Consider the following 14,612-nt stretch of genomic DNA (forward strand, 5'->3'; position numbering starts at 1 on the left):
TTTTTATATAGATGGAGCTTAAAAACATAACACGTGGGAGAAGTCAGTCACAAAAGGCCACATGTGACATGATTCCATCCCTATGAAATATCTAGAAATAGCAACTCTATAGAAACCAAAGTTGATCAGTGATTTGGGGTGTTGGGGCTGGGAGGTGTGGAGTGTGCCTTCTACTGAGTATATGGTTTCTTTATGGAAATGTTCTGGAACCAGATAGAAGGCATGGCTGTAACAACAGTGCAAATATATTAGATGACACTGAATGGGACATTTTAAAATGGCAAAGATGGTGAGCTTTGTTATATTGGTTCTATTGTAATAAAAAGATATTCCACTATAGAGTTGTTATTTATTTGTTTGTATTTGGAAAATCTCTGATTTTCTCATCCACTTGAGGTGTCTGGTCACAATACAGCCAGGTGTGTATTTGGCTGTGTCTTACACACCAGGTCTGATTAAGCTGCTTACTCACTCTCTATTTGAGGGGCACTCCGGTCGTTGATCTGTGTGACTTTTCGCAGGCGAGTTCCTTGCTGGATGTCAGCCAACAGTGCACTCCGACCTTTCAGATCTGTCTTTCTCAGGCTGGAAGTGTCTGTGCTCACCTGTAAGGGAAGAAGAGGGATTTCACTAATGGCATATACCATTTGCAGATAAGCAGGACACCCTATCTGTTGGGAGCTTCTTATACCATAGTTCTTTGTCTTCCATGCCCTGGTCCTAAGCCCAGTCTTATAGGTGCAATTATCCAGGTCTCAGCGAAGACTTTGTTGGGCACTGCCCACACTGTAATTCGAGCTGACAAGTAGCAGACATTTCATGGCTTATCAGAACCAGGGGAAAAAGTATATGGGATGCTGGTAATAAGGGAAAAGGAGGGAATTTCATTGGAAGACACAGGCAAGAGAATTCTCTGCAGTTAAGGTTTATGTGAACTTGGAGATGATTAAGCACTTCACAAAGCAAGAGATATTTGAGTTCCAATTGCATAGGCAATACTATCTGTTTGGGGGCTTCAATTTAAGCACCATAACCTTGGAGTTCTTTTCTGTTCCCAAATATAAGTAAAAGTCTGCTTTATTGCTTCCTCTTAGGATAGCATATTCCTTTCTATATATTTTTCATGGGATATAAGTTTACATTTATGTTTCCATTGTGAAAGTTTCCATTGGAGGTTATGAGCTTAATATTCATCACAATGAAGGATTCCCTAACAGGGAAAAAATCTCTTCTGTTTTGTTCACCAACAAATAGACCACGAACTGGCCTGGGATAGGCTCAAAAATGATTTATTAGACAGATAAATGAGTAAATGAATGAGTGTCAACTAAACATAGGAGGTATAAGACAGCATCTTAGCTCTCCATGTTATAAATGTATGCCAGGGAACCAGGACACACTGTAAAGAGTTAAGCCACCCATAATGCAACACATGACCAAGACTCCACTGTGTCCGATGGAGATGATGATGGAGAGATAAAAAATGGCCATATCAGTCTGAGCAGGTGTTCCAGGAAAGGCGAGATCTTAGATGGTCCCTGATGTGTAATTGGGATTTAAAAATCTTTGCTGCGGCTATTATTTTCTGTTCAGAAAAGTGAAAAGTAGGGTGGCTGGCTAGAAACTCCTTGCTCTGTAGTCTCAGAGACTAGAAATAAAGGCCACCATAGTCTAGGCTAATACATGCTGAGTCCACATTTTCGTGGATTGGCTCTATAGCTCAGGTTACCCTACATCAGCAGGCGGCAGGCCTGATTCTTGTTGCTTGGAAACATGTTTTTTGAAACACTGAGAGAGGCTGATGGTTGGCAATCAATATGACAGCTGTGAGTCAAGAACCCCAGAGTCCATTCATTGGGTATATTTAGATGTAGATAGATAGAAATAAATGTACAGACAGACAGACAGACACATACACAATATAGACAGAATGCATACCTAAGGTATATGCATAGCAGGCCATGTGGAAGGTAAGGCCATGGGTAAGGTAAGGGCTTGAATGGTGCGTTTTTCTGTTTAAAAAAAGCACCTGTAACAACATGAAAGCCCTGCCCTTCACTTTTCCTGGTGGGGATGTGTTATCTTACTATTTATTACTAAAATGTAACCTTCACTCTCTGGCATCTTCTAGCCCAGGTATTTCAGGAGAGCACTGTGAAGAACTTATATTGAAGTAATGATTTTCATTTTAGTAGCTACCAGGCATGTGCCACACTAAGCTTCTGGGATTCTATATGACAGATCTTTAACAAACATGCTGTATATGAGCAAATATTTACAAAACACAGTTCCACTCTGTCCCCAATTCACCATTTCTTCTCTGACTTCAGGCTTTCTTTTCTGTCCCAATTTGTGTTTGATGCCCTTCTTCTAGAGGGCATACCACTGATATGGTGTCTTTCAACCCTCTTGTCTACCAAAAGCAGAGAAGAATCACTTGTTTCACAGTTATAGTAATTATATCTATTTAAACATAATGAGTTTTATATAAAAGGACATCCATTTGCACACTGGAGATCATGTTATACAAAGACAATCATTTGTAGTTTATTTGCAATATTAATCAACAATCCAACCAGAATCTGCTTTTTAAAATAGCTTGCACAACTCTAAGAATTCTTATTACCATGGTTACAAGATACAGAAAGAGTTCTTAAATACTCACTTGGATGTTTTTATTCTATGGAAACCCTGATCACTAAGAACTTCACTAAAAATATAATCAATAGAGAAAAGGCTACCATGGGACACTTACTCCATGGAAAATATATGCTCCAATTTCTTTATTTTAAAAACATACAAATAGTGAGGCACAAAGGTCATATTTGATTCTTGTTAAAAGTGATATGAGTATGAACATCAACTGGGTTTGATGCAAAGCTTTGAGTCACTCAGTTTGTCTAAAGCAAACTTCAAACAAAAATAGCCCAATATCTTAAGAGGGTGTGAAATAATGGAAAAGATATGCACATTATCTCATATCTTTTGAATAAAGGCTGAAAAACTGAAGTGAGGTAATAAGATCAGAAATACCAAAATCAAATGACAATACTAACAGTGCCATAAATTAATACAATGCCTTTCCTTCCATATTTATAAAATATAAAAACATCTGCATATTATTTGTCTTTCTACTAAATGATTCAACCACATTACAATGTTTAGGAGAGGAGATGACAATCAAACCCAGATAGTATGTCCTCTGATATTTGTCACCTTGATCTCATTATGCTATTCCTGTTTGAGTTTCATGCTGGTGTCTATACAAAAAAATCTCTAGTGAGCTAGGCATAAGTGACTCACACCTGTAATCCTAGCTACTTCAGGAGGCTGAAATCTGAGGATCATGGTTCAAAGCTAGCCCAGGAAGGAAAGTCCATGAGACTCTTAACTAAAATTAACCGCCTAGAAACTGGAAGTGGAGGACTGGCTCAAAGTGGTAGGTCCTGAGCAAAAAGGCTCAAGATAGCAAATTGGCCCCTTCTAGCTCCATGACAGACAAGAACAACAACAAAAAGCAAATAAAATTCTAGCTAGTGCATCCTAGTTCTTTATGTCAAAGACTATATATAAACCCAATCGTGTGTGTGTGTGTGTGTGTGTATGTGTGTGTGTGTGTGTGTGTGTGTGTGTGTGTAAGTCCTGGGGCTTGAATTCAGGACCTAAATGCTGTTCCTGAGCTTTATTGCTCAAGGTTAGTGCTCTACTATTTGAGTCTCCACTTCCAGGATTTTGGGTGCTGAACTGGAGATAAGACTCTCCAGGGCTCTCCTACTAAGGCTGGCTTCAGACCACCACCTTCAGATCTCATCTTTCTTAGTAGCTAGGATTATATGCATGAGCTGCAAGCCCCCTTGCTGAAACCCAAATAGTTTTTAAATACAGTTTTAGCTGCACAGCCTTCATGGTGGCTGTTAAATATGAAATGGATGCACAGGCTTCCAAGCATATAAGCCTCCTCATCACCCCAACTTCAACCTACCCCAAGCTCCTTAAACTTGGGGACAGACAGGACTCAGCAGCTAGGGTACATGCAGTTCACTGTTAGGTCTAAATTGCAAGCATATTGAGAATGGCACAACCCCTACCTACTGCTATGATTTATGTAAGAGATCACAGGGAACTTGGGATCCCAAAGAGAGACTGATTGAAATATTTTCAGAACAAAATCTCCAAACTCTCCCATGCGATGTCTGACACAATGTTCCTTGCATGCCAAATGTGACTATGTCAAGCTGTTCAAGAAGGAGGCATACTGTGATCCCACAGTCTTTTATCTCATTTTTAGAAATTCAAACTGTAATTTAAATCCTTGAGCAAAATCAATGGACCTTCTAATATCCTTTGTCTAACTTAAAGTCCCAAATCAAAGCACCATTCCTAAAAGCACTGAGCATGCTTGCCCTTTGCTGTTCCTTGATCTGGAAGTGACGCATATTTTACAGAAAGCTCATCCTTTGAGGTTATCTCATCTCATGGTACAACTTGTAATATAGATGTAAGAGCACTACAATCAGTGCCAGAGGACTTAGCAGCCAATGTAGGCTTCCCTGTTTCACTCCTAACTCCTTCTGCTTTCCCATTACTCTGGCTCCTCTTCTCTATCCCTGTGATGCTGTGGTTACACAGATCACCATCACCTCTGGAGTCCATTACCCTCTCTTTCTTCCTCTTGCCTTTTTCTTCCTCACATAGCAGTCAGAATGATCATTATAAGGGATATTTTATTTATCATGTAACACTCCTCCATAAAACTCTTTTTCAAATGCATTTTATTATTACTGTAAAGGTGATACAGAGGGGTTCCACAGTTATATAAGTCAGATCAAGAGTACGTTTCTTCTTGAACAATGTCACCCCTACCTACACTCTCTCCCAGTTTTTCCTCCCATCCCCATCAACCAGTTGTATAGTTCATTCCACATACTGTTTAGTAAGTATTATTGCTATAATTGTTCACTCTTTGTCCCAGCATTTCTGTGCCCTCCTGTGCTCTTAGAAAGACAGCTAAATGAACAAACAAGACAAAAAGAAAAGAAAACAACAACACAAACCCCTTATTTAACTTCCTGGAGTTCATTTTAATAAATATTATTTTATATGATCAGATGTCAGATGCACATAGCAATCGTCCCTTGTGTTCCTCTCCTAAGAGTATTCTTTGGTCTCATAAAGTGTAAATGCCTAGAGACCCAGTGTTTTTTTTTACCATCCAGACTCAGAGAAACATAAAACTCTTTTCAGTCTTCCTACCGCTCTTAGAATACTAGCTCAAATCCTCTTTGGTTATACAAGGTCCTGTGAGACTAGCCCAGACTGTTCATTCCATACTGGAACTTTCTTGCAGACCTTGGCTGAAGCTCACTTTGTTGCTTGGTTTACATTTGTAAATTTTGGCAATCTTTCAAGGAGTCTCTGGATCTGGAAGGCCAGATGAAGAGCTCTGGCCATGTTCCTAGAGCAATCCACCTGCAGCAGAACACCTGTCACCCAGATGATATCCCTCCACTCACAGCCACCGAGGTTTCAATACAACATTCAAAGTCTTCATTTATATCACCATCTGGGATTGCCCACATTCTGTTTACCCACAAATGCTGGCATTTTCTTATCCAAACAAGTGTTACAATGAAGTCCTACTGAATGCAATTCCTCCTTAAATACTACAGTTCTGGTGACAAATTGCAGTATTTATTTTTAGCAACCACGCAAATTTTAACTCCAATATGAATTCCAAGTTCATTCATTAGGAAATAACCAGAAAAATAGAATAAAAGGTAGGGGAGAAAGAAGAGAAATGGAGAAGTATGGAGAAGGAATGATTTGAACTGTGTGAACAAAGCCAACAGAAAGAGGTTTTAGATCTGGGTGCCAGTGGCTCATGTCTGTAATCCTAACTTCTTAGGAGGCTGAGATCTGAGAATCATGGTGCAAAGCCAGTCTGGGCAGGAAAGTCCATGAGACTCTTATCTCCAATGAACCACCAGAAAACCAGAAGTGACTCTGTGGCTCAAGTGGTAGAGAACTAGCCTTGAGCTGAAGAGCTCAGGGACAGTGCCCAGGTCCATAGTTCAAACCACACGACTGACCAAAATAACAAAAAACAAAAATAAAAACCAGGTTTTAGAGCCAGGATTAGAAGTTCAACTATCCCAGAGCTATATAGGTACATGTTATATAACATGCACCTACATTTAAATGTAAAATGCACCTATATTTAAACACATATAATAAACCTGGCATGGGTGGTTTATGCCTGTAATTCTAGCCACTCAGGAGGCTGAGATCTGAGGATTGCAGTTTGAAGCCAGCCCAGGCAGAAAAGTCCATAAGAGTTTATCTCCAATGAACTACTCAGAAAAAGCTGAAAGTGAGTGGTGGCTCAATTGGTAGAGAGCTGGCCCTGAGTTTAAGTCCCAGAACTGGAGGGGGGAAAAGCATGTGATAGTTATTTTACCTGAGAGAATAAACTTTAAAGTAGTTTGTGGAAATTTCTAGAAAGGAGGAACTTGAAAAGATGGCAAATAAAAATCAATAGAGGTTGGACACCTGTAGCTTAAGCCTGTAGGGGTAGCTACTCAGGAGGCTGAAATCAATTCAAAGCCAGACCAGGCAGACAAACCCAAGAGATTCTTATCTCCAATTAACAGCAAAAAGCTGGAAATGGAGGTGTGGTCCAAGTGTTAGAACCATCTTGAGTATAGAAAAAGCTAAGCAAGAGTATAAGTCCCTGAGTCCCCCCCCCCACACCTCCCCAAATCAGAGAAAAGCTACTTTGTTACTAAAGTATCTCAATAACAGGTACTATTTGAATCCAGGTTCTATAGTAGGAGTTGTTATATGGACTGTGTGCCAGTAGCAAAGTGGGGTAAGATGGTCAGGATCTTGCTCTTAGATTGTGTACATACATGTATATGTTTGTGTGTGTATTAGGTATGCTTATGTGTGTGCATTTTAATCTCGTCACTTATTTTCTAGACTTCAGCCCCTTTGCTGATTTCCTAGTCTCTGTTTGAGAGGGCTTCCTGAGCTCCCTTCACACTGTGCTCCAGTAACCTCTTACTCTCTACCAAAGAAAGGCATACAGCCATGGGGCCTTCCCACAGTGTTATACTTCCTATTTTGTTATAGGCATCTGTTCAACCGCTCTGGGTTTCTCCTTTTAGTTCTTCCCAGCCCACGCTCAGGATCCTGCCTCTTCTGGTCATACCTCATCCTATCCCTGCCACATCTCCCCATTTTTTTTTTTTTGTCTGTTGTAGGGCTTGAACTCAGGGCCTGGGTGCTATCCCTTAGAGATTTTGCTCGAGGTTAGTGCCCTACCATTTTGAGCCACACCTCCACTTCTGGTTTTCTGGTGGTTAACTGGAAATTAATTAATTGGAGTCTCAGAGTCTTTTGTGTCTGGAATAGCTTTGAAGTGCAGTCCTCAGACTTCAGCCTCCTGAGTCACTGGGATTACAGGTATGAGCCTGCAGTGCCTGGCCCAAACTTTTATTTTTATCTCCATCTTAGCAGCCAAAGAAAATAGAGTTTACTAAGTCTAGTCTTTGACTTCCTCAACTAAACCCTACCCTCTATGTCAAAGAACACCAGTGGTAGAGTGGTGTGGGTCTTCACCCTTGTAGTTTTCAGTGCAGAAACTAAGCCTCTTAGCTTTCTATTACCAGGGAATACAGTTTACTTTGTTGTTTAACTGCATGAGTGATTCACTCATTATGTGTTGAAATGAGCTCCATATAGACTGAAGACCCTAATCTTTTATCCTTCTACTCCCAGCATTTGGCTCTTTCCACAACTTGCATAGATAGAAGGAAAACTTGCTAACCTTTAAGGTTATTTCACAGCCTTGATTCTTTCAAGCTATCCTCTCACTTTCTGTCCTGTTGCTATTTGGTCCCTAGAAATGTCCATTCAATTCAGCATCATTCTATTTTTCAATGATGCCAATAATCCCAAGCTTTAAAAATGTCAAATTATGATAAAATTTAAAATCCTACAAGGAACTTGGAAAGAACAATCTTGTCAGAAGAAAAGGAGAGAGAGAGAGAGAGAGAGAGAGAGAGAGAGAGAGAGAGAGAGAGAGAGAACACACGCACGCAAGCTGAAACCTGGGTCTGGAGTCAGGAACACAGACTGATGAATAGCTAATGAATAATACAATTGAGCCATATCTTAAAAACTAATGAAGTTTCTCTTCTTCTTCTTCTTCTTCTTCTTCTTCTTCTTCTTCTTCTTCTTCTTCTTCTTCTTCTTCTTCTTCTTCTTCTTCTTCTTCCTCTTCTTCTTCTTCTTCTTCTTCTTCTTCTTCTTCTTCTTCTTCTTCTTCTTCTTCTTCTTCTTCTTCTTCTTCTTCTTCTCCTCCTCCTCCTCCTCCTCCTTCTCCTTCTCCTCCTCCTCCTCCTCCTTCTCCTTCTTCTTTTATTAATAAATAAATAATATGAAGAAGAAACATGCCTCAAGCCAGGCTGAGAGGACAAATCCATGAAAGTCTAATCTCCAAGTAACAGCAAAAATGCCAGAAGTGGAGTTGTGCTCAGGTGGTAGAATGTCAACTAATATGTGAAAAAGTTGTAAAAGTTGAGCAAAAGCATGAGGCCCCTAGTTTAAGCCAATCCTGCTAGTCAATGGAAATACCACTAATGTTCTCCATTCTAGTTCATTCTTTAGTTTACTCTCAGCATTCTCAAAGTTATTACAGACTTTCACCCCTCATCCAAGCTTGAAACCTCAGGGTTACCCATAGACTTCTTTTTAATTCGAAACCACTATGCTTCCATGAAGACTTGCCCTTTTCTCTCGTTTCTATTGTGCTCACAGAGGTAATTAATTAATCTCCTATGGGAGGGAATTAATGAAGGGTTACAACATGTAAATGGGACAGTGACAACAATAGCAAAATAAGAAGGAATGGGAAAACATTGTGTGCATGTTTCAAGTACTTGGAGATTCAAAACTCATTCTGAGGACCATTGAAGAACATTGTGAGGTATGTTCTGCTTGTGAGCATTCTGTCCAATTTACAGCTGAAGCAAGAGCTGAAGCAGACATTAGGAGGAAGCATGGGGCTGAGAGGTAAGCCCAGGTAATTCTGTTTGTTTCTGCTTTTTTTTTTCCAGTCTTAGGCCTTGGACTAAGGGCCAGAGCACTGTCCCTGGCCACAGTGCTACTTCTGGCTGTTTTCTATATATGTGGTGTTGGGGAATCGAACCCAGGGCTTCATGTATACGAGACAAGCACTCTTGCCACTAGGCCATATTTCCAGCCCCAAGCCCAGGTAATTCTGGTTTTCCTGACCACTGAGATATCTAGCCTTGTCTCTAATGATATCACTCAGGAAACTCAAGGCAGGACTGCAAGTAGGCTGGTGGTGAGGGACAACTTCTCTCTGGCCCGAGACCACAGTGAGTGTTGCTTCACAAAAAGTATAAGAGCTAGAGCAATGAGAAGAGAGGTAGGGAGGGGACATTGGAGAAGGAAAAGGAAACAGTGAAGGGGAGGAGGTTGGGGACATAGCTTTAGAAACAGTTGAAGCAATAGAGCTAAACACAGGGCCTTTGCCGGAGCCAGAATTGACAGCCAAGGGTGAATGATGGACGCTGAGAATAGCCTGATGAGTGCATTAAATGTGAGCCAGCAGCTGCCTTGGCAGGGGAGGACCAGGAACACTTAAAATGGAAACTGCACAGAGTAACCCTATGCTGGGTGGCTGATACTCTCAACTTTAAATTACCTGTACCTGAAACTCCCTTGTCAGGTAACACAGAGCCTCTCGTGTGCCAACCCTGCTAGTCTACTTCTTTTTGAGAGTTGGGTCCTATTCTCCTTTCATGCCTCCTTGCTGGCTACAGGGTATAATGTAAGGTTTCAGTAATTGGCTTTCCTTTGTTAACGTGGAAATAATAGGGATTATAAATCTATTCACATGAAAGAGAAGATCAAGGTAACAAAAACTAAGATGCAATTTGATAGCTAAGAGGACAAAAACCTCAAAATTTCTAACAAGTGCAAGATGTTTCCAAGGTGACATAAGCCACTTGTGGATGACAATATAAGCGGATTTAGACATTTTTGTTGCTCTTGTTTTCCTAGCCAGTGTTTTAGACCATTTGCATCAGAAGTACAATAGAAATCTCCAAGCCTGAGTTCGGAGTGAATGAAACCTCAATGTTGTTTTGCTTTGTATTTGCATGATGGCTATGCATGTAGATTGCTATTTGCTGTTTGTATTTCTTTTGTGAACTGTTCAATTTGTTAATTGTAAAAAAAGTCTCCATGTCTGGACCTGCTTTGGATCCTTGGGAACTTGACTTTCAGCTTTACTCCAAAGGAGCACAGATGAAATCTGCTCTCAAGACTCTGGGGTTGGGTCTTCAGATCATCATTTACCTCTACAAGCACCCTTGGCTCTCATTGGAATTCTGGGACCCTGTCAATGGAGGTCTTTCCTTCCCTACTTGCCAAAGTATCCTTCTTTGGTTTTCAAGTGATCCTCCACACCCTACTTGAACAGACACATCGAGTGTCTCTATAGTCCATGCTTTGACATCCTTTTCCTTCTCTGAGCCATGGCTTCAGCTATTAGATAAGCTGCCAACAGCATCTTCACTGGTCAGATGGTAAGAAGGCAGCCTAATATATTGTAAAGAGTTAATCTCAGGCTTGGTTCTTCATTCTATACTGTTTTCTTCCCCTGAAGTTTCACCTAAGGAAGCATCTGGGTTCAGTTGGCCAGTAGTCAATGTTCTTGGTAGATTAAGAATCACTGCACTCCTGCCATCTTGAATGGGATCTTAGATCTAGTATTGGTACAGTCTTTGCAGGATTCCTTTTTCTTATTTGTAAAATTGAGAAAGAATAATAGCAGCCACAACATAAGTTGTGGTGAAGATTACCTGAGGTAACCTTATAACAAGTTTAAAACAGTGCTTGACACCTACTGATTACCTAATAAATGTTAGCTATTAATATCAGCTCCCTTTAATAGTTTCCGACAGACTCCCACCTTTTCCTGTTTTAAAGCTTGCATTCCCTGGATTAAAGCCATGAATCAAAAAAGAAATCCCCAGAAGACAGCTGTGTAGCAGACCTACAAAACAGCTAGTTAAAAATTTTAAAGAATGGAATAAATTCCAAGTAGAGGAATATATAATAAAAACAAAGAAAACCTAAAACCTCAGGAGAAAGAGAAAAGTGTCTAAGAAAGAAAGACATTGACTTTGAGCAACACAATAGAGTAAGAAAGATGTTGCTATATAATTAAAAGTACCCTGTCTCAAAGATAAAATGAAATTAATTATACAAAATAACTTGGATCCATACAATAATAATCCTGAAGATATTATTTTGTTTCAGGAATTTTCAACTACTTCCTTACAGTTATACAGCACGAGGTACATGTAATTATTCTCTGCTTTCTGAGTGAGTAACTTTGTTTTACCACATGCTTTTGCTGCCACAATGTTCTGCCTTATCTTACTTAGGCCAACAAATGACCAGGCTCCTCTCAGCTCAAGTGACCATCAAGTGACCATCCTTGTCTGCTGTCCCAGGGTTCTCTTGACCCAATATTTAATTTCCATAAAATAGTTATAGTACATGAAAATTACAACCCTAAGAACAAACAGGAGGCATTCCCTTCTTACCTTGAACCCAAGTTTAGTTGCTTAATGATATAGTTGATCCACAAGTAATGACCTTTGTGGAACATGTATAGTGGGTTAGGAGATTCCACTAATTAAGAAGCTAATCTGAATATGCTCTGGGAAGAATAACCCTCCTTTAATTATAGCCTTTAGAGGATCCATGAATATCATGGGGCCCCAGCATGACATCCTCTTCCAGAAACCACACCAAGGTCTTCCGGTTACGGCATGGCTAAACTGCTGGAAAATAATTCAGATGCATTTTCCACAAATGCCATCATTCCCTCCTCTAGTTAAGAATGTACAGTGGTTATCCAGCTACCAGTGGCTCACCTTTATATCCCTAGTTACTTAGTCTGAGTATCATAGTTCAAAGACAGCTTAGGAAGGAAAGTGTATAAGTCTCTTATTTCCAATTAATCACTATAAAAAAAAGTTGGAAGTAGAGCAATGGTACAAGTTGTAGAGCACTAGTCTTAAGCCAAAAGCAAAGGGAGATAGGCCTTGAGTTCATGCCCAGTATAGGCACATGCATGTGCACGCGCACGCGCGCACACACACACACACAGAGTATAGTATGTGTCTTATTCAGATATATCTTCACCATTGTGTACTTCTGTAAACTCTACTGTCATTTATATCATGATCTTCCCTAAACAATCCTACTATCCTATGATTGCAAACATTTATAGCTCACAAGACTTTCCTCATACCTATGCACTATGTGCCTCGCAGCAACACTGAATGGCAAGTTTCAGTTGCTTCATTTTCCACCACAGGGTGCAGTTCATACAAACACACAACTTTCCCCGCGATCTGTGTCTTAGGATATCTGAATCTCTAGTTACTTTAATTGTTTTTACATTAAGTGGAACTCATAAGCCCTTGCTTCTGCCATAGACTTAGAGCCATATCAATAAGAGTTTGATAGGGGGATAGATAGTTGGTAGCTTCAGGGGGTTCAAGAGATTCTAGGTGACAGTTCTTCAGGGGTTTTGGGTCAGGCAGGTAAATAGTCCTTCATAGTCATTCACTGCTCTGTAAGCAACCCCCTACGGAAACTTATTTTTACTCATTCAAGCTATACTTCTCATCATTTAGGTTGCTGAAATCTTCTGAGTTTGGAGACAAGTGATTCTTTAAACCATCAGTGAAATTCATGAAACAGAGAATTCTACATTAATCTAAGAATCAGAATTCAATAATTCCCTTCACATTTTTAGACTTATATGCACATAGCTTATTGTATAATAGCCATACATTTTTTTTGGGGGGGGGGCGGTCCTGGGCCTTGGACTCAGAGCCTGAGCACTGTCCCTGGCTTCTTTTTGCTCAAGGCTAGCACTCTGCCACTTGAGCCATAGTGCCACTTCTGGCAGTTTTCTATATATGTGGTACTGGGGAATCGAACCCAGGGCTTCCTGTATACGAGGCAAGCACTCTTGCCACTAGGCCATATTCCCAGCCAGCCATACATTTTAAGAGTTTAATCCAATAAAGTGAGTATACCTGAGGTTTTTTGACCCTGAGATGTAGAGGACATAGGCCTAGATGCCCTATTGGATGATGCCAGGAAGCCTGAGTTCCCCTAAAGTTTTCTGAAATCAGGAAAACTTATGTCATTTCAGGAAAACTTGTAGGCTCATTTACTTCTGGATTCTATTTTCCAATGACCTGTTTTTGCTTTGTTTTTCATAGTCTCCGAAACATAACTCAGAGCCTCTGTGGTACAGCATATCAAAATCAGAATGAAACACATGTAAAAAAAACCCAGACCCTAAAACATTTTTTTTTTTTTTTGGCCAGTCCTGGGCCTTGAACTCAGGGCCTGAGCACTGTCCCTGGCTTCTTCCCGCTCAAGGCTAGCACTCTGCCACTTGAGCCACAGCGCCGCTTCTGGCCGTTTTCTGTATATGTGGTGCTGGGGAATCGAACCTAGGGCCTCGTGTATCCGAGGCAGGCACTCTTGCCACTAGGCTATATCCCCAGCCCCCCAGACCCTAAAACATTTATATAAAACATTCATGAGTACAGTAGATTTACTGCACTTTCCATGCTAAGCATCATGAACGACCACATATTGAACACTGCAGCTGTTAATGATGACAACACAGGAGGACTTCATTTAGCAGCAACCTAAAACCAGTGTCATCTCTTCTTGTTCACCTTCCATCTTCCCTGTCTTCTCCCTCTTCTTAACATTTCCAGAATGGAGCCAATTCTTCTGAATCAGGTTGAGTTGACTTGAGTTGAGCTGAACTGAATTGAATTGAATGAAGTATACTGTTACCTTCCATCCTGTAGTTTTTTCAAGTTGTTTCTCCAAAAAGTCCCTTTTAAGAGCAATTCTGTTGTGAGATGCAGAGATCAGACATTTCCCATCTTGATGTGTGTCTTGATGTGTGCTGCTTAAGGCAGAGATGATAACTCAGTCCACCCTTCTTTTACTCAGCATCATGTCATACACATATTAAACTCTTAAAAATCACTACTATAAAACTTTTGTTCTTCAATTTTTTTCCAAGTGCTGGAAGAGATTTTATTCTGTTTTTTTAAATTAAATTTTATTGACAAGGTGATGTATGGAGGGGGTACAGTTACAAATTAAGGTAGTGAGTACATTTGGGAGGATTTTATTGTTGTCGTTATGTTTAACGTACTAGGTGAACTTCCTTTGGCATACCCCATGTGGTTACTATATATGATTTTGGTACACTGGATATTGTATATATGCTTGAACCTGAACTAGGGAAGGGAAAGAAAAATGATGGAGGGTGTAATAAATATGACAAGTAATATTGTTCTTCAATTTTCAAATCATAGTTTAAATTAAAAATCAAAGGAAGTATTTTTGCCTTGAGAATGGCAGAAGAGGCTCATGGATCACTTGCAACATATTCTCACTAATGATGCTCCTTGTATATTTTTAGTAAAATAGGGCCTCTGTAAGCCCTTCCTGAAGAAACA

At 40.1% G+C, this 14,612-nt stretch overlaps 1 protein-coding gene across 4 annotated transcripts in view; it reads right to left on the reverse strand.

Moving 5' to 3' along the window:
- Wipf3 (WAS/WASL interacting protein family member 3) overlaps positions 1-14,612 on the reverse strand; it is an 82,872-nt gene that overhangs the window by 23,808 nt on the left and 44,452 nt on the right. For all 4 annotated transcript variants that reach the window (XM_048339602.1, XM_048339603.1, XM_048339601.1 and 1 more), the window contains one exon: positions 473-605. In XM_048339602.1, the coding sequence (XP_048195559.1) occupies positions 473-605 (133 nt within the window). The remainder of the gene's footprint in view (positions 1-472; positions 606-14,612) is intronic.

Source organism: Perognathus longimembris, chromosome 2 (assembly GCF_023159225.1).
Source record: "Perognathus longimembris pacificus isolate PPM17 chromosome 2, ASM2315922v1, whole genome shotgun sequence".
In the NCBI taxonomy this organism is placed as follows: domain Eukaryota; kingdom Metazoa; phylum Chordata; class Mammalia; order Rodentia; family Heteromyidae; genus Perognathus; species Perognathus longimembris.